At 44.1% G+C, this 27,839-nt stretch overlaps 1 protein-coding gene across 2 annotated transcripts in view; it reads left to right on the top strand.

Annotated features, from left to right (window-relative positions):
* Positions 1 to 27,839, top strand: part of MGLL (monoglyceride lipase) — a 63,395-nt gene that overhangs the window by 26,235 nt on the left and 9,321 nt on the right. For both annotated transcript variants that reach the window (XM_066597040.1, XM_066597041.1), the window contains exons 4-6: positions 23,126 to 23,262; positions 23,759 to 23,869; positions 26,054 to 26,143. In XM_066597040.1, the coding sequence (XP_066453137.1) occupies positions 23,126 to 23,262; positions 23,759 to 23,869; positions 26,054 to 26,143 (338 nt within the window). The remainder of the gene's footprint in view (positions 1 to 23,125; positions 23,263 to 23,758; positions 23,870 to 26,053; positions 26,144 to 27,839) is intronic.

The following is a 27,839-nucleotide window of genomic DNA, read 5'->3' as shown; positions in this document are numbered from 1 at the left end:
ATAACTACTATGATACTGCCCCCTATGTACAAGAATATAACTACTATGATACTGACCCATATGTACAAGAATATAACTACTATAATACTACCTACTATGTACAAGAATATAACTACTATAATACTGCCCCCTATGTACAAGAATATAACTACTATAATACTGCCCCCTATGTACAAGAATATAACTACTATAATACTGCCCTCTATGTACAAGAATATAACTACTGTAATACTGTCCCCTATGTACAAGAATATAACTACTATAATACTGCCCCCCTATGTACAAGAATATAACTACTATAATACTGTCCCCTATGTACAAGAATATAACTACTATAATACTGCCCCCCTATGTACAAGAATATAACTGCTATAATACTGCTCCCCTATGTACAAGAATATAACTGCTATAATACTATCCCTATGTATAAGAATATATCCACTATAATACTCCCTCCTATGTACAAAAATATAGCTACTATAATACTTCCTCCTATGTACAAAAATATAGCTACTATAATACTACCTCCTATGTACAAGAATATAACGACTATAATACTGCCTCCTATGTACAAGAATATAACTACTATAATACTGTCCCCTATATACAAGAATATAACTACTATAATACTGCCCCCTATAATACTGCTCAATAAGTATGGTATGAGATACTTTGCCAAATGCTTTACTACATTGGGCAAACAGCTGATTGCTCAATTCAAGAAAACTTAAAAGGAGCGATCAACGACTCATGTACGAAAACTGCACCATGTTCTATATACAAAAATATAGCTACTATAATACTTCCTCCTATGTACAAAAATATAACTACTATAATACTGCCCCCTATGTACAAGAATATAACTACCATAATAATGTCCTCTATGTACAAGAATATAACTACTATAACACTGTCCCCGATGTACAAGAATATAACTACTATAATACTGTCCCCGATGTACAAGAATATAACTACTATAATACTACCCCCTATGTACAAGAATATAACTGCTATAATACTACCCATATGTACAAGAATATAACTACTATAATACTACCTACTATGTACAAGAATAGAACTACTATAATACTGCCCCCTATGTACAAGAATATAACTACTATAATACTACCCCTATGTACAAGAATATAACTACTATAATACTGCCCCCTATGTACAAGAATATAACTACTATGATACTGACCCATATGTACAAGAATATAACTACTATAATACTACCTACTATGTACAACAGGGGTGGGCAATTAATTTTCCCATGGGGCCACATGAGAAATTGGAATGGTTTTAGAGGGCCAGACCAAAAGTCCTGACACTTACCAATGACGAGCGTGGAACGATTGTCCTGGCACTCCCCAAGGTCCGCAACGAGCATCCTGGCACTCAGAAGTTACAGTGGCATCACTTACTCAGCATCGGGAAGCAGTGAAACTACAAACTCCGAAGCCTTGTCCATTTTGTTAACTTATGTGCTGTTTAATAAAGTTATTCAAGCCTACGTCATTGGTAGAGGTGCTTGAATAAGTAAGGCCTGAATAACTATTAGCACAGCACAGAAGTGAACAAAATGGACAAGGCTTCGGAGTGCATAGTTTCGCTGCTTCCCGTTGCTGACACCGGACTCATTGGTGAGTCACCAGGACACTCTTTGCGGGCCGGTCCGAGCTATTCAGCGGGCCGGATGTGGCCCGCGGGCCGTGCTTTGCCCAGGTCTGATGTACAAGAATATAACTACTATAATACTGCCCCCTATGTACAAGAATATAACTACTATAATACTGCCCCCTATGTACAAGAATATAACTACTATAATACTGCCCTCTATGTACAAGAATATAACTACTGTAATACTGTCCCCTATGTACAAGAATATAACTACTATAATACTGCCCCCCTATGTACAAGAATATAACTACTATAATACTGCCCCCTATGTACAAGAATATAACTACTATAATACTGCCCCCCTATGTACAAGAATATAACTACTATAATACTGCCCCCCTATGTACAAGAATATAACTACTATAATACTGCTTCCTATGTACAAGAATATAACTACTATAATACTGTCCCCTATGTACAAGAATATAACTACTATAATACTGCCCCCCTATGTACAAGAATATAACTGCTATAATACTGCTCCCCTATGTACAAGAATATAACTGCTATAATACTATCCCTATGTATAAGAATATATCCACTATAATACTCCCTCCTATGTACAAAAATATAGCTACTATAATACTTCCTCCTATGTACAAAAATATAGCTACTATAATACTACCTCCTATGTACAAGAATATAACTACTATAATACTGCCTCCTATGTACAAGAATATAACTACTATAATACTGTCCCCTATATACAAGAATTTAACTACTATAATACTGCCCCCTATAATACTGCTCAATAAGTATGGTATGAGATACTTTGCCAAATGCTTTACTACATTGGGCAAACAGCTGATTGCTCAATTCAAGAAAACTTAAAAGGAGCGATCAACGACTCATGTACGAAAACTGCACCATGTCAGTGCATTTAGACAGAACGAGAATCGATAAAAGGATTCTTTTGATCGAATTTTGAGCGATTCTCGTTGTGTCTAAATCCGTTTTTAGAAAGAAATTAAATTTGTCTGGCATGACTTGGTACAAACTCATGCTGGCTCTGGGTAATTACTCCGTTATCATCCAAGTACTTGCATGCATGTTGTTTAATAATTTGTTCAAAATCTTTCCCGGTATAAAAGTCAGGCTCACAGGCCTGTAGTTTCCTGGGTCCAACTTCTTCCCTTTTTTGAAGATACGGACAACATTTGTCCTTTTCTAATCTTCTGGGACTTCTCCTTATCTCTAGAAATATTCAATGATGAAGGCAAGTCGTTCAGCAATTACCTCTGCTGCTTCCTTGAGGTCTCAGCAGTGAGCCTATCTGACAGACTCAATCGCATGCCGCAATTTGAGTCCCTCAAGCAGAGAATCGCTATGATTCTCCGCTTGTGGACAGGGGGCAGCGCTTTCCATTTCTCTCCTTTCGCTCCCCCGCCCCTCTCCATTGAGATACACAGTGGCCGTTCGCTATGGAACGACGGCTGTTTAAACTGCATAATGAGCGATGATCTTCATCACACATCTTTTATGTTGCATAACATAGCTTTTATGCAGGTAACATAGCTCCGCACTCTGGTGCATGGACACAACGTCCAGTGAATGGGCTGCACTGCAATACAAGTCACAGCCTGCGGACAAGAGTGCAACTGTGTCTAAAAATAATGAACCTTTTTTTTAAATCCAGTATGGATACACTGGGGATGATGCCAATTCCATATGGAGATTTGGGGGTGATATAAACGAGTGTCCCCCAATGGCCGGCCCTGCACACTGTGACGAGCAGATGCCGATGCTCTGGTTGTGGAAGGGTTACTTGGCCAGCAGCGGCCTCTGTTGTTTTGTGCGCACTGCAGGCGTAGTAACAGCTCTGCAGGGAATTAAATACCCGCTCAGCGCACAATTATATTCCCCGCAGACCTTCCGTGCGATACAGGCTCTGTCTCTGCGGAGAAATCAATGTCAATGCCCGACCGAAAAGAGAGCTGGATGATGCAGCCTGCAAGCCCGACCGCGTGACCTCATGGTGGACAACCCGCTGCCGCCAGTGAAGGCTCCATATGGCGCAATTGCTAAGACACATGAAACCTTTAGAGTTTCTGTGCAAGAACTGCCTGCTGAGTGTATTAAAAGGGACCTTTCACACAAGCAAATTATTTCTGCAGTACGTACCGCAAGACGTGAAATATTCCCCATTAACATGCACAGGACTCTGTGTGACTGCTGATGCATCAAAGTCCGCCAGCAGACATGCAGGTTGTGGAGGATACCGCAGGGTTAGCTGGTGATACCTCTACTAATAGTTGCTGTATGGACGGGATATAAATGCATAGTGCATGAATAGTCACAGTTTAGCATTATACGTTCATTGTAGGGGCTGCTGGCGCCGGTGCGGGGACGCTGAAATCTGTTGATTAGTACAGTGCGTTTTTCACTGGCCATAATCGCCGGCTCCAGGTGCCGCGTACCGGCGATGTAGGCCATTTATATTTTTGTGCCTGTTTTATCCTATAGAAGATGTTTCTTAGAGGGTGATGTGATTTTGAGTGTTATGCATCGCTGTATGGAGGTCATTTTACCGCTGCCGCTTCTCCTGAATGAGTGTAATTCTGAACAGCACATTAGGAGACGAGCTACAAACAAGGTAGACGTTCTGATAAGAAAACAAAAGACATAATAAGGAGCTCAGGTACTCCCAGCATGCCCTGCTTCTGCGGCCCTCCGCCATTCATGGTAAGATAAAGAGACTTGCAGGATTCCTGCTGACACTGGGCTAAATATAAGGACGGATTACTAAAGGTCCTTCACAGAGATGAAACAAACGGAATCTACAAAGCGAGAACCTGTTCCCATTGATGGAGACGAGTCGCCGTTTTGATACTTTGTATCTTATTGTATTGCTGCTATAGTCAGTGTATCAGAGGCCCCCAGCGAGCGGTCCGGACTGCAGTGAAGTCTCTAACTAGAAAGGGAGGGTTTATATTAAAGGCAACAGTACAGATAAGTTCCTAAAGGGGTTTTCCAGGACTAAACGAAGAATAACCTTCCATCAGAATAGTTGATCAGTTATGATCTGCTTCTCGTAACCCATGCCGATCGGCTGATTGAGGCGGCCAAGGCACCTGGATGAGTGCCATGGCGTCTTCTCAGGCCTGTGTTGTCACTGTCATCAGTCACATTACCTAAGAGTAGCTAAGTCCCATTCAAGTGAATGGAATTAAACTGCAATGCCAAGCACAGCCACTGTAAAAAGGAACAACGCTGTGCTCACTATAGACTGATGTGACAGCGGTGCTCTTCCGAGCACTACTTTCGCTTCAATCAGCTGATTTGTGAGGATCCCAAATTGTAGATCCTCACCAATCAACTATTGATGACCTATCCTGATGATGGATCACCAATACTTTAGTGTCAGAAAACCCCTTTCAGTTACTGCCATCTGTCAAGTTGTTACCAATTCTGTTTAAGGATTTCTTATACAGCGCCACTATATTAGATGCAGGAATATCGGCCCCTGCGGACAGGAAGCTTCTTCTAGATGCCGCAGATTAGATGGAGGCACTGGCATGTCCTGACCAGCTGGTAGAAAGGGCTCATCAATTCATGCTGCTTGTGCCAAATTCTGACCTTCCCTCAACATGGTGCAACAGAAATCTGGATGCATCTGACCAGATGATGTTTTTCTGGTTGATCACTGGAACTTCGCTTGTTTCGCTTAGACACAATGGTGCTGGAACTCAGCATTTGTTGTTATAGCCCAACCGTGCTAAGGATCAGACATGTTAGTTGGAGCTCCAGAGTTGTATTTGGCTGACTGTGCAGTGTCTGTTGGTCAGAACGATTCCTGACATCCTCATCTGACCCCTTTCAGTAATGAGTTGTTTCTGTCCACAGGATCCCCTTTCGCTGTATGTTCTCCTTGATATTGATCTCTCGGTATACTCTCCACACCATTACACAAGAATACCCCACACGGTTGGCAGTCAGGCCCGGCTAGTCTAGCACTGATGTATTACTGCTATAGTATCGCTGGATTTTGCCATCTAATGTATATTCATACTGAAACTGATTTACCGAAAACTTGTCACGTGAATGCATGCTCCACCGTAGTTATGGTGATAAATTCCATACAGGGAGCTGCCAATTAAGGGTTATATGGGTCCAGTGTCTGTCTATCTATCTATGTCCAGTGTAGAGCTATAATATATAGAAGGGTCCAGTGTACAGCTATATACATATATATGGGTGCAGCGTACAGTTATATATATGTCCACTGTACAGCTACATACATGTATATGGGTCCAGTACAGCTATATGATCGCCCTTGCGGTTATGTCTGCGAGTGTGTCACTTTGAGAGCTTCTTCTGCAGGCGGCATTATACTGATATAACAAGCACATTTTCCCATATTCTGCTTCAAAAAGTGACCTTTTCTGTACGGGTGGTGATGTTTATAGTGCGGCATTCTTCACTGTCTGGCGCTCATAAACATGGCTGCCTCTATCACAACGTAATAGAATAAACATTATATCTTTACGAGAGGGAAAACCACCAGCTATAACAAATGTATGAAGTTGCTGAACTAAATCTTCTCCTCCTCATGGTTACTAAATACTGAATTAATGATGCAAGAATCAGAAAAAATGCTCGTCGCGCCAGAAGACGTTTGCGTTGCAGCAATAAAGGGAATCTTTGCCTTTTTTTCATGTCACTTTTAAGCCCAACAATTTTGTTCTCATCCATTTCTTAATGGGTCTTTAAAGCATCAAACTCCCATTTTTCTTATGCAGAGCCCCGAATCCTCCACACAGACTAACAGACAAAATGCTGACTGCCTGAAACCACCACTAGAGGGAGCTATGGAACTGGGGTGCTGATGTGATGAGTGTAATGGGGTCTGAACTGTACACAGATTATTGGGGAGGCACATCAGAAAAACTCTTTTTATATGTTCTGCCTTTTATCTTATGCAAGCCACTTGCTTTCAAAGCAAAATGCTGTTGATAGAGGCGCAGAGACTTACAGCGTTGGAACTCCAACTAATGTGTGACCGCACAACTCGCTATTCCTTAGCACAGATGAGCTATAACAGCAGATGACCAGTTCCAGCTCTATTGTGTCTAAGAGAAAAAGAAGGGCAAGACTCGAGCGGGCAAAAGAGCGCAAAACTTGTATCACTGAGCATCGGAAAAACATCACCTGGTCAGATGGATCCAGATTTCTGTTGCATTGTGCTGATGGGAGGTCAGAATTTGGCACAAGCAGAATGAATTGATGACCCCCTCCTGTCATTCTGATGGAGGTGCAGTAAAGGTACGGGGACATTTTTCTTTGCACACCTATGGTCCTCTAATACGTGTAAATCGACACCATGGCAAATTCCAAAAGTACTGTAGGTCAAAGAAGGTCCATAGCGCTACTAAATAGGGGTCTCTAAAGAAGGGGCCGTTCAGTGTATATTCATGAGCAGAAATTTAATATGTTTTTTACAAAAATGGCAAATTTTGACCTATTCATCCAACGGTTTTGCTGTTCACTATAGATGAAGCCACAAAGATCTGCTGTATGGTGGGTCAGTCATGCTGAGTTGTCATCATCATCTGCAGCGGGACAAGAACTGTTTCGGTGCTTACAATAGTTCGGATGATTATATTGGGTGACGCCATCTGTATTGCGTTTAGGCCTTTTTTTATGGAGTATAAAGTATGGGTAGATTCAGGTATTTGTTGGTTGGGGACATATCTGTAAATCCTCCAGGACCCTCAGTGTGTTTATCTTTACAGTTTTTGCTTCAGACTCTTTAAGAATATGGAACATCTGGGAATTTGCATCCGTCCTTCTTTGTTGTGGTTTTATATCTAGGAATTGTCATTAATTAATCTCTAACCTCACTGACGACATCCCATGAAACATCCAGCAGCTGCTGTCTAAGGGTGTATAGCTCAGTGGAGTAGATAGCGCTGAGGCCAGGGAAGACACCCGGCTTCTTAAAGGAGAAATACAGTGAAAATGATCTTATGATACATCATACAAAAATGTGAGTAGATGACATTATTGTCATTTCAGACCTCACCCTGCTGCAAAATTTCTGTTATAGTCTCTAAATAGTCATAAATGTACCATTCTTTATAGGGAGGATTTTCATTATATCACGACACATTCTTCTGCTTCCCAATAAACTGCTATTTGCTGCTCAGACAGCTGCAGTTTCTTACAGTGTAGAACTTAGGTAAAAATTGTCAGGCTGGAGAGCAAAACAAGAGGGACATTTTGGGTTGTGCTATGTGGAGTTCATCAATAATGCTCTATGTATGAGCTATCATGAGAAGTGACAATTCATTTAAGCAAATTCATTTATTGGAGAAAAAAGGCTGTAAATTGTCCAACACCGCCCCCTATGTCCAAGAATAGAACTACTATAATACTGCCCCTATGTCCAAGAATAGAACTACTATAATACTGCCCCTATGTCCAAGAATAGAATTACTATAATACTGCCCCCTATGTCCAAGAATATAACTACTATAAAACAGCCCCTATGTCCAAGAATATAACTACTATAATACTGCCTCCTATGTACAAGAATATAACTACTATAATACTGCCCCCTATGTACAAGAATATAACTACTATAATACTGCCCCCTATGTACAAGAATATAACTACTATAATACTGTCCCTATGTACAAGAATATAACTACTATAATACTGCCCCCTTTGTACAAGAATATAACTACTATAATACTGCCTCCTATGTACAAGAATATAACTACTACAATACTGTCTCCTATGTACAAGAATATAACTACTATAATACTGCCCCCTATGTACAAGAATATAACTACTATAATACTGCTCCTATGTACAAGAATATAACTACTACAATACTGTCTCCTATGTACAAGAATATAACTACTATAATACTGCCCCTATGTACAAGAATATAATTACTATAATACTGCCCCCTTTGTACAAGAATATAACTACTATAATATTGCTCCTATGTACAAGAATATAACTACTATAATACTGCCCCCATGTACAAGAATATAACTACTATAATACTGCCTCCTATGTACAAGAATATAACTACTATAATACTGCCCCCTATGTACAAGAATATAACTACTATAATACTGCCTCCTATGTACAAGAATATAACTACTATAATACTGTCCCCAATGTACAAGAATATAACTACTATAATACTGCCCCTATGTGCAAAAATATAACTACTATAATACTGCCTCCTATATACAAGAATATAAATACTATAGTACTGCTCCTGAACAGTTGATATTTTGTATCACTGAAGAGATCTTGCTGGGGTTTTGCTATATGAGCTGTGCAGGGCATATTGGCGTGTCACACTGCCCCCCATATCTTAGCCCCTTCCCTACAAAGTGGTTTCCCTTATAGTTAAAGAATAATGTCTGTTGTTGAAAATACCGTATGCTGCCTTTCCAGTCTTGCAGGGAAGAATTTGCAGTGTGATTGAGATTCAGGTCCTTCTGTCCCACTTGTTGGGTGGACGGGAAGGGGGGGGGGGGGAATCTGTGAAGTGATTTGTTACTTTACCCTTCAGTAAGCGGCTCCACATGAATCACAATAGACCGTTTTTGTTTTCACACCTTTGAGTGGAAAATTCCCCTGATATGATATTTACTTGTTTTTAACGATCGCTAATGACTGTCCAACATTTTTAGGATTTGTTGTAGTTGAAGATGGAAAATAGTTTCCAGTGAAAACTTTTCTTCCATAAAAAGCACCACTCTTGTCCATTGGTTGTGTCTGGTATTGCAGCTCAGCACAATTTAAGTGAGTATAATCTGCAGTACCAAACACAATCGATGGATAGGACAGCGCCTCAGACCTCAAGGGTAACCGGGTTGTATGTACTGTATGTACCTACATGTAGCTTTATCTCTGCATACTCTTGCATTACTCTTTTTAGTTGGGGGGGGGGGGTTGCTCGTACTCTTTGTGCTGTTCATTTGTTGCATTTATGATCATCGTTTTTGCATTGGCGTCTACCAATACAGTGTGACAGTTTTTGGAAGCGGTTGTTCGGTTCTGATGTAAATAAAGTGACAAGCCCGAGTTGTGGATGCTACAGTAGGAAGATGAGAGCTGGGCTAACAGATGGAGGAGGACTCTGTGGAACTGGAATATTAGCATCGGTGGTGCTTGTTCCCCCGCCAAGATGTGCTGCACAGGCAGAGTGCTGCTCTGCAGGGAGCCAGATATTAATACCGATACCAGCAGTTCACCATCCAACAGGGAGGAGCTTCCTGCTGGCATCGGCCCCTTTCTATATTTACTAAACTGACACAGCTTGGCAAGGATGGTGCCAGACCCAGACATGCCAGCTTTCTTTCATGAAGAGGAGCGTTAATATGGTCTAGCCATGTCTGGGCCACAGCTTTTTTAACTCATGATTGCCTGAATTGATGCAGTCAGTGCATAGCTCTAATTCAGTTCAGGGTCTGAGTATTTATCTAAATGCAGAAACTCAACCGTAGGGCCACATACAAGTTTAATTTACCAGACCTGTGTACACACTATACCGAAAACTGCAGACCCCTCATCTCTGGGTGATATACATACCAGTAGAAGAGAGTGTCCCTCATAAAAAATATCAAAATATGCCCACCATTATAGTGCAACGTTTTACCATCTATGACAGAAGGGCCTGGTGTTTGTTTCCCCCTTCACATCCTGTCCGTGACCCTTGCATTTATAAGAGTTCAATTCTTCTGCTACAGCAGGGAGGGGAGGGGCAACTTGGGGTCACTCACCTGTGGATCGCAATCTCCCGGTCCAGACTGGGCACCACACGTGTAGAATGGCTCAGGAGACTTCGAACTATTTTAACTCTAGCACCTGCTAGCATTTACATGTACAGGAAACATAGTCCATTATTTGAACTCCTCCAGGATCTAAGTAAAGGGTTGTCATCCATGTCTGAATCAGGGCCTTAATTAGTCCATACTGGACCTCCAGCCTGCAGCACCTCAGCTGCTGTAGTACTCTCCCAACCTGAGTGTGGCAGGAACTGCTCCTTTTATCTCACTTCCTGCCATACCCACAGTGTTAACCTTCTTTTTTTAGAATCAGAGGCTTGTCTGCAGCCCTCTACAGACCCTTCTGTGTACTGCACTCCAACATGGGGAGGAGGGGGATTTTAAAATCAAGGGGGCCTGACTGTCTTGCGTGACCCAGCAGCCCAGGCCTTCTGTGACCCATCTCTGGTCAGCAAATTAAGTAGGGCCCAGCATCTGTCCAGGTTTGCCAGGTGCTGACACTGGGCCTGCTTAGTGATCATGTGTCATTCATGTACCCATAATTGCTGAGACCAGTGATTGGCGGTAACAGCCATGTGAGCGATGAGCATGACATCAATGCTTCCTGTTTCAGTCGGGATCAGAATGGAGGGGATCAGGCTGGCATTGCTAGATTGGAGACTCAATGAAAGGGTGAGTTTGGGGTATTTTTTGTGTCATTCTGTACCCTGGGGAAAGTGTTTTTAAAAGGTGAGAACGCGGAGCTCAGGTGTTTGACAGCCGGATCGGTTACACTTAATTGAATCTCTGTGGGCAAAAGTAGAGAATCTCAGCTCTGTTTCCATAAACAGCCGCCGTCTAATAAATGTAAAACTACTCTTGACTCCGGCGGCAGATGGATAATAATCCATCAGCAGCGCAAAAAAAGGAACAATCATCAGGGAGCATTATCTGATTAACTCTTCAGTGGCTGCAGGGGGAGCATAATCTCCAGCAGACACAATTACATTTCTCTAATGCGACATTTCGCTCTAAATAACGGATGATAAAGCCGTCCTCTGAAGGATTTGTGATTAGAGGTCTCTTCCTTTCATCTGCCCTCGCAATTATAATTCTTGCTTATTAAGGGAGGATCGCATCTCAACATTATTCAGAATTCATAAGGGAAAGGAGGTGTAAATACAGCTCAGAGTGTGCCAGCGTTCAGCCTGGCACTGCCACCATGCAATCATCCCCCGGGCCCTATACTATATCCACATTCCTGTTCTGCGCCTGTTACCTCATATGGACAGGTAGAATGTACCAACCCATGAGTGCCATACACCTTCATGTGGGCACAGGAGCCCCCAAACCTTTATTCTGTCTGAGGCAAAGTGTAAAATGCTTCGCCCCCAACACAAAAAACACTCCGTTTACAGGCAGTGAAAACGCCAACACGCAAGATACCCAACACATATTAGAACTTATGCACAGCGCCCGGGGTGTAACAGCTACCTCAGCACCTCCTGTAGCTCTGGCCCTGGTTTTACTAGAAAATGAATGTTTTACTGGCTTGTTCTAGCTTTTTTCTCTCAGGCTGCCATGGGTTAGGCATTAAAGGGGTTGTGCCAACATGTATAACCCTTTCAGAATGTGTTGTACAACAGATCAACTTATCTTCCTGGGTCCTGCTGTCGGCACCTTTGGCAAACAAATGATTTTGCTACTAGAAGCAGCCAGCAAGACATTTGTTGCAGGGGAAATGGAGTGTTACAGGACGGCCATTCACATAAATAGCCATCCCATAATTGCAATGACATGGTTCTGGGTTCCGAAAATAGAGCAGGGTGCCAAGCAGGTGTCGGTGCATATGAGCAAGGCAACGCTTTTAAATCCTACCAGGAGGTGTCACAGAGGGTAGACCCTATGGCTGATTAATAACTACATTGCTGCTGTGAAGTAACTACCGTACTTCCTACCCCCAGCTACAAGAAGAAGAAGAGCTCATAACCTGCCTGATGGAGGAAGAGAATATGGATTTGGGTGCTTTCTCCCTATGTCCAAATATCTGTGTGAAATCCATTACCAGTATAGCGATCACGCCAACTCCCAGCATGGTGATACATTCATGCCTTAATATACTGCCATTCAGGATCCACGCACACAGAACTGGCATGTGATGAGCCCTTCCTGGGCATTTCCACCTTTCTAATACTTCACAAATTCCCATTTATTAAATTACCCATAATCCTATAGGTCCATATTTAGCGCTGTACATGATCATTGTTATCATCTGTTGTCACATGTTGCGGTAGACTCTCACGTTACATTCCTCTCGCTGCTCTTTCCAAGAATATTGATTTCTGTCCGTCACGCTGACACGTCTCTGCCTCATACAAGTCTCTTCTGTCTCCTTACTAATTGCGTTGCAGGATGTTCTGCTCAGCCCATGGGGACCCCTGGCCGTGATGAGTCTCCTCGTGGTGAGACAGTGGCCTGTGGCGGGTACCCAGAGAGCTCAGAGCCGGGTGATAAACGGTCCTTTGTTAATTGGCGGATATGATTAAAACCCATAATGAAATGTAATCACATTACGTCAAGTTCAAAAGTTTGCACGCTGCGATGCTGCTGGTTGCTAAGGGAGATTTAATTTTCTAAATTGCTGCAGAAAACTGCTGTACGGCAGAGTTTTCATTGTGTGATAATAGCGCTCTGGCACAGCGGCGACTAACACTCAGATGGGGTGCATTAAACAAACCCTGCGGCAGGGAGACTACAGCGCCCAATTCTGGGTAGTGCTGTAAGAAAGTCCCGTTGTGAAGAGACAGAGATGTGTTATGTTGCAAATTGCTCAATATTTATCCAAATGTATCAACTTGGCACATAATGCAACAAACTGTACAACACTAATGTTTATCACGTCTCTGATACATCTTAAGGTACCTCTTTACATGGGCTGATAGGCGACTGAATAATCGCGCAAATGAGTGATTTGGGGCGACTGTTGCCTCTTATTTGACATGGAGGGAGCAGTCGCTTAGTTGTCCTTAGGTCTCATGCCCACGGGCGGGTCAGATTCCGCCTGCGAAATCTCTCAGCTGAATCAGACCCAGCGTCCCCAGAGACCCTATACTCACCTGACCCGGATCTGCCGCGAGAGTGTCGGCCAGCGAGCCGGCGCGGATGCACAGTGCAGCGCATGACGCACCAGCTCTGGGATATGACGCGGATTCCCGCAATACTTCCGCTGTTCCCACAGAGCGGAGTATCGTGGGGTGGACGGCTCCCATTGACTGCAATGGAAGCTGCAATTCCCCTGCGCGCGGAAAATCGCAGCTGATTTCCGCCCTTGGGCAGGGGAGAATCATTTTACACAGCATGTCTATGGACGAACATTGCCGCGGAAATCGCGGTGGGTGTCTGGCCGGGATTTCCGCAGCGATAAGTCGTCCGTGGGCATTCGGCCAGTTGTTTCTTTGCAGCCCACTGAAACAGAACGACTGCCGAATGGCTCAGTACAAACGGGAATCAATCAATCTCTGAATGACGCCTGTTTACTGTGAATGGAGATGAGAAGCCGTAACGATCCTTGGCCGCTCCACCTACATTTACTTGAACGACTTTCACTCCTGTGTCAAGCACATTAGCAATAGTCGCTGGATCGGCTATCGGGTGCTTATGTGACCGACAGTCATTCAGTATAAAGGGCCCTACATTGGGCGTGGTCAAAATTAAAAATTGCACAATAAATATTACACATTTTGGCATATACACTAAATGGCCCTTTTATTAGAGCCCATGGCCCCTTTATTACAGCCCCCCGGACTTCCCACGATTGGTGCTTCCCTGTGTGCAAATTATCCCTGTGACCCCGAAGTGCAGCATGAAAGCACGTGACAAGTTTTCCGTGGATCAGTTTCAATATGAATCCACATTAGATGGGAAAATCCAGCGATCCGAGTGACTTCCTGGTCATCGGTGCTAGACTAGCCGGGGTCTCAGTGCCAACCAAGTGGGGTTTTCTTGTGTAACGGTGTGGAGTATACCGAGAATGGCGTGATTGAGGAAAGCATCCAGCGAAAGGGAATCCTGTAGACGGAAACAACTCGTCCCTAAAAGGGGTCAGCGGAGGATGTCAAGAAACACTCTGACCAACAGGCGCTGCTCAGTCAGCCGAATGGAGTTCCAACTAACATGTCCGAATGCACAACTCGCTGTTCTTTATTGCGGATGGGCTACAACAGCAGACAAACCGTTCTAGCACCGTTGTAACTAGGAGAGACAGAAAGGTGAGACTCCTGCGGGCAAAAGAGCGCAAAACTTGTATCACTGAGCAGCGGAAAAACATCACCTGGTCAGTTGGATCCAGATTTCTGTTGCACTGTGTGTACAAAAAAAGCACGCAACCATGCTCCCATTTATTGAAATGGGCAATTAGTGTAATTAGTTCAATATGTGCTCTTTCCCTGCAGAAATGCGCAGAAAAATGAAGCAAGCTGCGTATTCTATATGTGAATTGTTACTTTGTGCTCAGAGGTGAATGGAAGCCACGGCTCAGCACAACAGCATCTTCTAAGTGCTCCTGCACACTTGCGTTTTTCTTGCGCGTTTTTTTCACGCGATTGTCAATGGGACTTTCTAATGTTAAAAACGCATCGCAAGTTGGTGCTCTGCAATTTTTGTGCAATGCGTTTTTAACATTAGATAGACCCATTGACAATCGTGTAAAAAAAACCGCAGCAATATCGCATTAAAAAAAACGCGCAAGAAAAACGCAAGTGTGCAGGAGCCCTAATTCAGTCACCGAATAAGGGTACTTCTTCTCTTAAAGTCCTCCTTTCACTATTTGGGAGTACATCTTTAAAAGCTTTCCCTGCATACGATTTTCCCCCAGCTCTCCTGTAGTTGCGCAGTCGCTGTAGAGATGGACAACCTGGCAGCGCTGTAAATTACCATGGTTGGTGCTGACCGAGTTAAAACTAAACGTACAAAATCCAGCTTACTGTACTTGTTACAACAGCTCATTAAACGAGCGGGGAGTCATTTGTGCACCGTCGACTGTTCTATACCAATTGGGATTGTTATTCTTGCTGTTTACGCATTAACCCTTGCCTGACATGTTGTTGCAGCAATGCAGGACCCTATTAATAATACAGTAGCTCTTCCTTTGGGTGGAGGTGATTGATGTCCATTTGAACTTTTTTGGTGCCTGGCTGATAACATTGATGCTGCGTCAAACCATCAGACAGGCAGGATAGCAGGTCTGTGTAATAATCTACTCAGAGCTATTGGAATGGTCACATATTCTTCACCGGTATCCAGGAGCTACTGGCATGGGCCTGAGGATTTGATCCTCCAGAAAAAGTATTACTTAATATCCAGCTTGTCTCATCAGTCCTAAGAGGTTCAAAAACTATATCTAGTGCCTTCACCACCCCATATCCACCACTTACATCATGGGGTGGTATTATTACCCTCTGTCCTGGTCTTCTTATGATGAAGAGAGCATAAAAATGTGCTGAAAGGGTGGAAATTTAGCTCCTGGGTCCCAGTGTAAAATGTGCCATTGGGCCCCTGGTATCATTTATAATCTTGCTATCTTCTGATATAGCATAGGGACCATTTGGCCCCCTCTAACTCCAGGGCCCAGGTACCACTATGACTTCAGTATCTCCTGTAGTTAAGCCCTTGGGAAAGGATGAGGGAGGCAAAAAGGGGTTAATGGAAAACATAGCTAAGATTGCACATGAAGAAACAAAATTACAAAAGAACACGGCGCTCCGAGTGTGTGAGCAGAGAAATAGAGTATGCCCTTACTTGGATGGGGAGTTCGCAGCGAGCCTCCTCGATTATCCAGTTTCACTTATAAAATGTAACCCGTTATTCAGGTTTCTTGGAGGAGAAGTGACACCTCCGGTTATTATTCCGTGAACACATAACAAACAGTACGGGAATCGCAGAGGAGTGCAACATCTTTTCGTATCTTTTTTCAAGCATGGAACATAGTAATACAGAGACATGTTATCAGTGTGTAATGATGCTTATAGCTGAACGACTGGAAGTGTGTGAGTCCGTGCTGGGACGTATACATGCACGCAAGCCAGAACGCACCAAAGCACATGTGGCTGGAAGAGCATGGCTGCTAACAAGTGTCCGTGCGCACACAGTCCCAATACACAAATATCCCACCTGGCAAGGGGATCCTGGCAATCCAGCACTTCTTATCCTTAGAATGAGCAAATATTGCAGAGTTCGCTCGGACAGCCTGTCTATACAGCTATGACTTTGTCATTTTTCCATCGACATAGCTGTGTGAGGGCTCATGTTTTGCGGGACATCTTGTAGTTTCTATTGGCACTGTTTTGGAGTACATATGACTTTTGGATCGCTTTTTACTACATTTTTTCTTGCAGATGGGGTGACCCAAAAAAGTGCATTTCTGGCATTGTTTATTTTTTTGGGATAATGTTGACCGTGCAGGATGAATAATGCTTTACTTTGATAGATCAGACTTTTATGGATGCAGCTATACCTAATATCTGTTTGGTTTTTTTTTATTTAGTTTTTTTTATGATAAATATTGCAAAACGGTTTCACACAACCATCAAAAGCCTGTAAACAGCAGCTCCCCTACTGATCATCACTCTATAAGCAGACAGGTTTGCCTTTCAGGGTCTCCTGAAAGCTGACGTCCCCTGTAGGGCGATGATTATGGGAGTCACTGAAGCCTGCACTGAATGCCCTCTTGCCCATCCTCCCGTCTTCCTAGTAAATTATAAATGTATTACTACTTTATGAGCGGTCACATGAGCAGCGTCTTGGTCATCGTTTGTCCATTGTCAATGATTATATGAGGAGCTGCACCAGGCTCATATGTTATTACATCACCCAAAAAGTATATAAAACATACATAGAATATAAAAACAAATGATGTTTTGAGGTCAAATAGCAGGATGGAAGTCTGCTGCTAACTGACCCAGGGAAGGACTGGAGAAGATCCACCGGTGGGCCCTTCTCAGCATTACCCATGAGGTCCAGCACTAGACAATCCCATCTGAAGCTGACAATGAAGCAGACTGCTGAGATCCATGTTTTGCGCTCTTTTGCCCACTGGAGTCTCACCTTTCTGTTTCTTTTAGGCACAATGGCGCTGGAACTGGACGTCTGCTGTTATAGCCCATCTTATCGGGTCCGACATAGCGCCTCCCAAAGACCCCATATGCAACTTTCAGACCCGACGCGTGAGTCCCATCTCGCGAGCCGATGTGCATGCGCAATACAGCGCATGACGCGCCGGCAGTGGGTGATGACACAGTGGTCGGTGACACGTTATTACGCGATGCTTCCGCTGTGCTCGCAGCGGACGTATCACTTGATGGACAGCTTCCACTGACTACAATGGAAGCTGGCCGCCTGTTTTTCTGCGGCAATTAGAGCATGCCGCTGTTTCTTTCACGCTGCGGAATTCCGCAGCTTGAACATTGAGCTATTAGGTTCAATAGAACCTAATAGCTGCGGGATAACGCCGCAAGAAACGCGGCAGAAATCCGTCCATGGGCATTAGCCAATAGTGTGAGACAGAAAAAAATTGCAGCATGTCTTATTTTTGAGCAATTTTCTACAAGAATTGCCCTTTCTTTCCTATAGAAACATGAAAAAAATCGCATCCCACTTGTATGCCATGCAATTTCCATGTGAGTGTGATGCATTTTTTTTACAAACGTGAAAATCACATTGTGTAGCAAACACATTTCAAAAGCCTAAGGCTGGGTTCACACTGGGCAGATTCCGGGCGGAGATCTCGCGGTTTGGCCGCAGTGAAAAACCGCAAGATTTCCGCCAGAAATCCGCTGCTTCAAAACCCGCGGTTTTTGAAGCAGCCTGGCCGCACGCTCTTCACCTGCGGCCGGTGCTCCCATAGAGCAGAGCGCGACCGCAGCGGAAGAAGAAAAAAAACGAACATACTGCGGCCGGCGAATCCACGCTGCAGCACCGGCTTTGCCGCTGCGAATTCGCCGTCCTGTGTGGACGAGATTTCTGAGAAATCCCGTCCACATGGCTGGCTAATTCTGGGATTAGCGGACACAAGCGGTACGGAATTTCCGCGGCAAATTCGCCCAGTGTAAACCCAGCCTTAAAATGTCAAGTTTACAAGTGCAATATAGATCTGATTTTGTCATCGGCATAAATGCAGCCTTAGGCCTTATTCACATGGAGCGTTTTTGCGTGGCTATTTAGCCGCGTTTATATGTTGGCCGTTGTTCCTTCAGATGACTGATTTTTAGCCACATAAAAACGACCAAATTAATACGCTTCCGGAAAAGATAGGTCTTGCCCTATCTTTTGACCGATGTACGCTGGTGTCTCCCATTGGAGCTGCCAAAAAAGGGAGGGGAGGGAGTTTAGCTGCGTCCAACACTGGAAAAAGCTTCCAGGTGCCTCTATTTAGACATTAGAAGTCATTCTGAGGATTTATGCTGACCGAGGAGTCTCCGGGCTGGGGTTTATATTTTGCTAATGCGTCGCACCTGCCCATGTGAATAGATGAAAACATGCTAATTAAGATCAGGACTCGATCATGGCTTTTCTTCATTCACGTGATTTTACGACACGTGCAGGCAACCATAAAAACGCATTCGCTTGTGTGAAGGAGGCCTTAGTTGGAGCTCCAGCGTTGTATTCGGCTGATTGTGCAGCGCCCGTTGGTCAGAACGATTCCTGACATCCTCCTCTGACCCATTTCGGTGGTGAGTTGTTTCCTTCCACGGGATCCTCTTTCGCTGGATGTTTTCCTCGATCACGCCATTTTTGGTGTACCTACCACACTCTTATACGAGAAAATCCCACGTGGTTGGTAGTGAGGTCCCTGCTAGTCTAGCACCAATGACCCGGCCTCGTGGAAGTCGCTCAGATCACTGGATTTTCCCATCTAATGTGGATTCACACTGAGATTGATCCACGAAAAACTTGTCGTATGATTTTATACCGCACTCTGGAGTCACGGGAATAATTTCCAAAGAGGGAAGCGTCACTCATGAGAGGCCTGTCGGTCTAATAAAGGGCAATTAAACATACTTATATTTCTTATTGACTCTCTTGACATCAGCTGAGCCTACTTGTTATTCCAATCTTAGGATAAACAGTACAGTAAACAGGCACAATACATACTTTAGTGTGAACTTGGCAGCTTTAGCGCTTTGGAATCATCTTATGCGGATTTTTGCATTGCTCACGTAAGATCCTGTAGATAATTTTAGACATTGCTCAATATTTAAATAGAAACATCCATCGATAAAAACAATTCTGTTTTCAGGACCCTTCAATGCAAAAATCTAGCAACAACTCCCATCATCTTCCCATAGGATTGGTGCACCAGGGCCTGGGTGCGACTTCTACCTCTGTGCCCCCTGCGATGGAGCTCCCACTGTGGTTGTCTCTAAGCTTCATTAGAATCCTCCATAACAACTATGCCGTTAGGGACCTTTCACACGGGACGGAATAGTCCGCCGGACGCACCACAAGCGGGATTGGAAATGGCTTAAAACTTGCCTGTTATTCTGCATGAAAATCCGCAGTTAGACTTGCAGATTTTGATATGGAATTCTGCAGCTGCAGATTAGAATGCGTCCTGCGACGTAATTCCACCCCGTATGAAAGTCCCCTTTATAGCAGAGCAGGACGGAGGACAAAGTATAATTGGGTCGCGTTGCCATTCAGGTGTTGGGAAAGCTGGATGACTGATATAACAGAAGAAATAACATAGGATGCGGGTGTAAGCAGCGATTTCACTGTCTCTTCTAGCAGAAGGAGTCGTAACTTCTGGCTAATTTGCAGTCTAGGGCGCACGTATTAATTAGCACGTACTTCTCATCTCTCCTTGTAGATTGTGCAGGTGTCGGCTTTACCGCTGAATATTTACAGAAGTTGTCAAAACTTTCATCAAAAACTGAAAATGGGAAATTTCGCTGGAAGCGGTTTTACTTACCATAAAGTTCATCTCTGTATAATAAAGTGCGGCGGTATTTTGATATGCTCCCAAATCCCCAACCTTTATTATCATCTTGTTTTTGGGTCCAAAACCCTGCGCTGAGTCATTTCTTACTAGAGAGCGATTATCTCGCATGGAAACGCAAACATTCCTCAATTACTGTGTAATTTGTGTCTGACTAGAGATATAGGAAGCTGTCTAGAACAAAAACTGCCTGTTGCCCCTAGCAACCCATCACATCGCAGATTTCATTGTTAATAGGGATGTGTTGCTAGGGGCAACAGGCAGGTTTTCTTCTTAAATCTACTCCATAATCTTCATAGGGAACCAGACAGAAATTACACCATAATTGAGGAATGTGCGGGCTTCCTAGTGAGAGGATCTGCCCTGTATGTCTTTATCAGGGTCACAGTTTCGTTTTTCTAACACAGAGCACCAAATCCCCTGCATAAACATGCAAGCCTCAGTTATCATAATGGTCTAAATGAAAAGCTGTCTTTGGCGCCCATTGCAACCAATCACAGAGCAGCTTTCATTTTATGTAAGCCGCTTCAGAAATGGAAGCCCCGCTCTAATTGGTTTCTAGGGGCGACGAGGACAGCTTTTCTTTTAGATGGTTATGATAAATGAGGCCTGCGTCAAATGTTAAAATCCTGGCTTCCAGCCACCACCACTAGGGGGAGCTAACAACATAGGGGGGTTACCCTGTGCCTTTTTAATTTTTTGCTATTTTTTGCGACAGATTTCTTAAGTGTTGCACATTGATAATAAATTATTCTGCCTGGAGATGTGCAGTCACTTTGTACACCTCTCAGATACTGAGGTGAGATTGCGACAAATTTTGCAACTTTTTAAAAAGTTGCATTTCTGAAAATATCTACCCCCTACCCCACAAACCACACCCCTTTTGTAAAAGTGAAGTAAAAGTGGCAATGTATTGTGTTGCATTCCTCTACAAAGTGGCTGTAGTTATTGAGGGGTCTCATCTGGAATCCATATTAGTTTTGGGGATCAGCTGTCGCTATTTATGGTTTGTATTTATATAAGGGATCTGGTCTTGGGGCTATATTTTAGGGGTCTGGGTGCTTTGATTAGAGGGGGCTGGTATCTGTACATCTGAGGCTGTATTTGGGGTCTGTAATTAGGGGGGGATGGTCAGGGGTCTGTATTCATTTTGCAGTGTGATGGCCCCCACTTACCTGCTACCGCTTATCATACTGGCGTCTTCCTACGTGGTCTGCGGTCTTTGTGTGGCATCGGTGACGACTACTTCTGCATTCTTGATTATTTTTACATTTCTTTGTAACCTTTCCAAGTTCTTGTTCTTTCTCATCTGCAAAACTGTGAAATTCTCGCCCTTTCTCTGGGAAGAACTGTTACACCCCTTGCATGCTAACTTGATTTTGGCCGGATGGTTCCAATTTACCATCTTTCACGATGCGTAGTACACGGGGCGTCAGACAGATCCTGTACAACATGTTTTTATTACATAGACCATTCACCTGACTTCACCCGGCGGCCCCTCTGACTCTGCTTGTGCAGTGAAGCGTCCCCCCCTGTGAGGAGCTGCGGCCTTAGGGAGCTTTCATAGTTTTCTGTGCACATTAAACGTATACGTTAACGTCCAGATCACAGAAGTGTAAAAACGTATGCAGGGTGGCGAGGCGTACGAGTTCATTAAAAAATGTATATGTTTTTTATGATGAGGAAGAAGAGGAGAATCTTGGAAAATTACAGTTTTGTCTAATTTGTTGATCTTCGCCGTTTTTTTAAATCTGTGCATTTTCTAGAGGGAGAAACGCATTGTGCAGCGCAGCGAACCGTCAGGCTAGAGGAAAACCGAAAAAAAGGCATAAACAAATGTGTAGTTGTATTGCAGGGGTTCTGTGGCGGCTGCTGAGAACAGCGCTGTGATGGAATCCCCCAACGGAAACAAAAGGAACCAGTCACTTCTTCCATTTTACAGGTTCCTGTTTATTTCCCTTATATTTTGCGTACAGAGTAACGTAGTTAACTGCGCTATTCTATACTCCGAATGAAGTGGAAACAATTGGGAACCTTGTACAAGTGACACCACAGAATTGACTGGTTCCTTTTGTTTCCGTTTGGGGATTCCATAACGGCGCTGATATCAGTAGCCATCACACAGCGCCGGCGGGGAGTCAGGCGGCGTGTACAATAACGCTACGTGAACGCACCCTTACTGGAGAAAGCTTTGTGACAACTGTCATGGCTGAACACGGACTGGGCCAACTTGGCTTTAGCAATGTGCCAGGCCAAGCGTGAGGCTCACAGAGGGCCCAGTGTGACTGTCACCTCAAGAAAAGCCGGGGTCGCTACAGTCGTGAATCTGGGGTGACTACCACTGTGAGATCTAAAGGGGGCAGCGAATGAATAACCGGCGCTGCACTCTTTTATGAAAGCTGTCAGAAAGGAAATCTGTCCTTGTTGCCCCTGGCGACCAATCACAGCACAGCTTTCATTTTACCTCAGCGTTGTAAGAAGTGACAGCTGCGCTCTGATTGGCTGCTGGAGGCAACAACGGCACATTGTCTTTCAGCTTTCATAAGAGTGGTGCACCGTGTATAAGTGCGGCCATGTTGGTTAGCGGCCAGCTGCCCCCAGCACCGCTGTAACGCGAGGGCTGATAGTTACTGGGGGCTTTTGCATTTTTGGCGAAGCTGTCTTTATGACGTTTTATGGATTGTTAAGGATTTAGCATGCTTTGCTTCTCTTTCCCTCACAGTGGGCCATGGACAGAGCGAAGGGGATCGGATGATTGTGTCAGACTTCCAGATATATGTCAGGGACAGCTTGCAGCACGTGGACCTTGTGAGGAAAGCTTTCCCAGACCTGCCGATGTTCATCTGCGGACACTCCATGGTGAGACCTCCCTGCCTTGTAACGAGCCTGCCGCTGCGTGGGTGGGTGGTGGGGTAACATGGCTACTCCTCCATGTCCCCTTTCGTCATGTCTGTGGCTGCAGCGCCGTCTAATAAAACTTTAAACATAAAAGCTGCGGCGCGCCCATTAATTAATAATGAGCGGGCGATCAGGCGTGAAAGATGCCTTGGATTCGAGTTGTGTTGCTTGAGCCCTATGTGAGCCGTCCGTACCTGAAATTCCCTATAGAATTATACGGAGTGCCCCTATAACAACCGCTGCAGTCAGCTGCTGCCAGCGTTCCCACACTGACCCCCGCCTCTCGTACTTACCCCTTCTACATTTATGAAGCACCTCCTCTACTATGTTATTTCTAAAAATGTATGACCAGCATCTTGTCCGAGTTGTCGTCCATCTTTTGCGTCCAGCAAGGCCTTCGTACAGGCGTAGTGTATTCTATATCCTGTATGTATTTATGAGTGTTACTTTATTTCAGGGCGGTGCAATTAGCATTTTAATGGCCAACGAGCGGCCGACGGAGTTTTCTGGTCTGGTCTTGATTTCCCCGTTGGTTTTACCAAATCCTGAATCAGCGACATCATTCAAGGTGAGCGACTGCAGGGATTCTGCGCGATCATTAGGTTTTATTTAGACAAGCTGGTCCGATTTTGGTCCGCAGAAAATGGACCATATGTTATCCAAGTATGTGTCTGTATGTCATTTGTATGCATTGTGTGTGTTTGTTTTTTACTTCTTTGTGTCATCCGTTTTTTTTCTCAGGCGCAAGAAAAAAACGGAAGTAGGTCCAATTTTTTTTCTCGCGCCTCTAAGCAGTATTTGACAACCGGAACACATGTGGATGTCAGTCTGTGTGCACGCCAGTTTTTCTGCACACTCATTGACTTCAATTAGCCACTGTTGTCAGAAAAATCGGAACAGAATAGGACACGCTGCGATATTTTTTACAGAGACCGCTGATCCGTGTAAAACAGTGCATCTCTAAATTAGTCCTACTGAATGTAATGGACGCATATGCTGTCCGTGTTCATTCACTTACACCCATGAACAGCATACGCCTGTCCGTACGTATAAGCTTTAAGGCTAGTTTCACATGGGCAATCGCGATTTTGCCGCGAGAAAATCGTGGCAAAATCGCGTCTTTGTTCACTGCGATTTTTGAGCGTCAGCAATGCTTTTTTTAGACAATAATCTCGCATTGCTGCTGTCTGCGAATTTTTATCACAGAAGTCAATGGGGCTTTCTAATGTTAAAATCGCAATGCATGTCTGTCGCATCGCGATGCGATAAAGCGCAGGCTGTATAGGAATACATAGGAGATTAAAAAAAAAAAAAAAAAAACGCACATCACTGAAAGATAGAGCCTGCTGCGATTTTTTATTTATTTTTTTTAAATCTCTCAACATCGGATCAGTGAAAACATCGCAGATGGGAAGGAAACCATTGTAAATCATTGGTTTACTAAACTGCTTTTTTACTGACTAATGCATCAGGCGAAAATTTTTTCTCGCCCATGTGAAACCACCCTTAGGGCTTCTACCCACTAGCGTTTTTTTTTTTAATGCTGCGATATCGCTGCATTTTTTTTTCAATGGGACTTTGTAATGTTAAAAAATCGCAAGTTTGTGCTTTTGCGATTTTTGTGCTTTTGCGATTTTTGTGCTTTTGCGATTTTTGTGCTTTTGCGATTTTTGTGCGATGCGATTTTTGTGCGATGCGATTTTTGTGCGATGCGATTTTAACATTAGAAAGTCCCACTGAAAAAAAATGCAGCGATTAAAAAAAACGCTAGTGGGTAGAAGCCCTTACAGTGAGAGCAGCGGCCTACAGACAATGAACGTCTCTATAAAAGAATTCCTTGGCATTCTTAAAGGGATTGTCTCATCACACAGAGCACCTTTAATCCAAGACCTGCTGCAGGTAGCTGTTTTGCAGAGCTGCAGTGTTCTAGTCATTTTACATGACTGCATTATGGGGTCTGAGGTTCATTCCCCCGATCATGGGGCCATGTGGAAGAGCCACTGATCACCCAATAAACAGGCAGTCTGAAAAGGTGTCAAATGTTTGCTAAATGTGGTTCACAACATTGATGGCCAAGAGAAAACTATCCCATTAAAGTCATATTCGCAGTCTAAAAAGTGGCGCAACTGTATGTGACGTATGGCGGACTCTACCTGCAACCGTTCACAAAGATAGAGCTTGGCAAGTGGCACTGCACGGGAAAAAGCTGCATGTGAAATGTATAGTACATTATTTTGTCGCAATCGCGTAAAATGTTTTTCAGTGTTTCTTTGTTAGGCTGGGTTCTCACAGGGCGGATTCTCGGTGGAAATCTCGCAGTTTGGCCGCAGCGAAAAAACCGCAAGATTTCCGCCGGGAGAACCGCTGCTGCAAAACCTGCAGCGGCTTTGAAGCGGACCGGCAGCTCGCTCTTCCGCTGCAGCCGGTCCTCCCATAGAGGAGAGCGCGGCCGCAGCGGAAAAAAAGAATGGACATGCTGCGGTCGGCAAATCCGTGCCGTGGCGGCTTCTGCCAGCTTAGCCGCAGCGAATTTGCCGTCCTGTGTGGACGAGATTTCTAAGAAATCTCGTCCACATGGCTGGCTAATCCCGGGATTAGTGGCCGCATGCGGATTTACCATGGCGAAATTCCGCACTGAATTTCCACGGCAAATCTGCCCCGTGTGAACCCAGTCTTAGTGTGAAAAAATGCGGACACAACCAACCTCTTATGTATGTATGTATATATATATATATATATATTCTCATTGCAGGTGTTCGCAGCTAAAATACTGAACCATGTTCTGCCCAACCTCTCTCTTGGTTGCATTGACCCGAACTCTGTGAGCCGAAACAAGCAGGAGGTGAGTGTGTTATGTTCCATCACTAGTCAGAGACTGGAAGGATTTCCCTTGTAGGAGATCAGTGGCGCCAGCACTTATCACCCTATATCTCTATTGATATGTATTCCTTCACAAGAGCAGCTGAATCCGTTCTATGATGGAAGTGAATGCTGCTTGATGGACCCCATTGACTATAATGGGGTCCATTGGGCTTCTGTCATGACCTCCCACAGTATGTTGCTCTACTTTATTCGGGATTTTGTTACGAATCTGCACAACAGACCTAACGCTACGGTTGTATCCAGTATGGCAGCAGAGAGAATCCTGTCCTGTCCTGATAGCTTGCTACAATGTATCAGTCTGGAATTCAGGCTGTTTTAGCTCTTATAGAGTCAAACTGTTAAACAGAAGTGTTTGCATTCACTAACAGCAAGCAGAGATCTTGAAAATGATCTTGTACTCTTGATGTGAATGTATAATGTGCAGGAATCATTATTATCTTACCACTAGAATGACGGCGTCGCCTGCAGTAAGTGGTCGCACTGCAGGGCGGACGAGTTATCAGAATGCGCTGGAACACAACTTATAATTCGCAGTTCTTCTTCAGCCAGTGATACAAGGGGTTAAGAAGGTCACCGGGCTGTAAATTATACATCCTCATCCATATTTTACAGGCAGCCTCCTTCCTCAGATCTCGGCTCATTACAGAGTGCCGTTCTTCTTCTCAGTATATAAATGCAGATCTGGGGAGCTCTTATCCTCCTCGGCGTCACACCGCCACTCACCGCAAAAGCGCCACTAATATTTTATGATGGGGAATGTAGTGCTGTGTGGATCTCAGAGACCGATACACAGGCGCAGCAGACTATATTAAAGGGGTTAGTAGTCGATGGCCTGTGCTGAGGATTGGATGTCAATATCCGATCGGTGGGGTCTGGGACCCCCATCAATCAGCTGACTGAACGGCTGTGGTTGCTTCAGTGCTTACATCACAGTATGATGCGGTTCACACTCAGAACGCCGCACTCTTCGCAGCAGCCTTTTCAGTACTGTAGGTTCGTGCCATTGAAGTGAGTGTAAAAGGCCTGCTGTACGCAGAATGGCAGATGCAAAAACGACAGCGTTCAGAGTACAAATACGGTCATCCTCGGATATAAACATTGACGCAGCCACGGCACGCAGACAATCCCCTACAATGAGCTGACCGGTGGGGGTCCCGGGCAGCAGGTCCCACCATTGGATATTAATGGCCAGAGTACAGGCCAGTCATTTCTGAAAACCAAGATAACCACTTAAAGCATAATAAGCTTAGATACCCCAGCTCAAAAGAAAGTATCACATATGATAAGATTAGATATGACCAAGTAAGAAGAGGGTATCACAAGATGGTATCAGATACACAGCTAAGTAGACAGTATCACATGTGATACAATTAGATACACAGCTAAGCAGACAGTATTACATACAGTATAGAGGGATTGGATACACAGCTCAGCAGACAGTACCACACATGATAAGATTAGATACAGAGGCTCAGCAGACTGTATCACACATAATGGGATTATATACATAGCTCAGCAGACAGTATTGTATCACATGGGGTTAGATGCACAGCTCAGCACACAGCACCACACATGATAGGTTTAGATGCACAGCTTAGCAGACAGCATTGCACATGATGGGATTAGATACACAGCTCAGCAGACAGCATTGCACA

This window comes from Eleutherodactylus coqui, chromosome 3 (assembly GCF_035609145.1).
Source record: "Eleutherodactylus coqui strain aEleCoq1 chromosome 3, aEleCoq1.hap1, whole genome shotgun sequence".
Lineage (NCBI taxonomy): Eukaryota > Metazoa > Chordata > Amphibia > Anura > Eleutherodactylidae > Eleutherodactylus > Eleutherodactylus coqui.
This window is presented reverse-complemented; position numbering and strand designations above follow the sequence as displayed.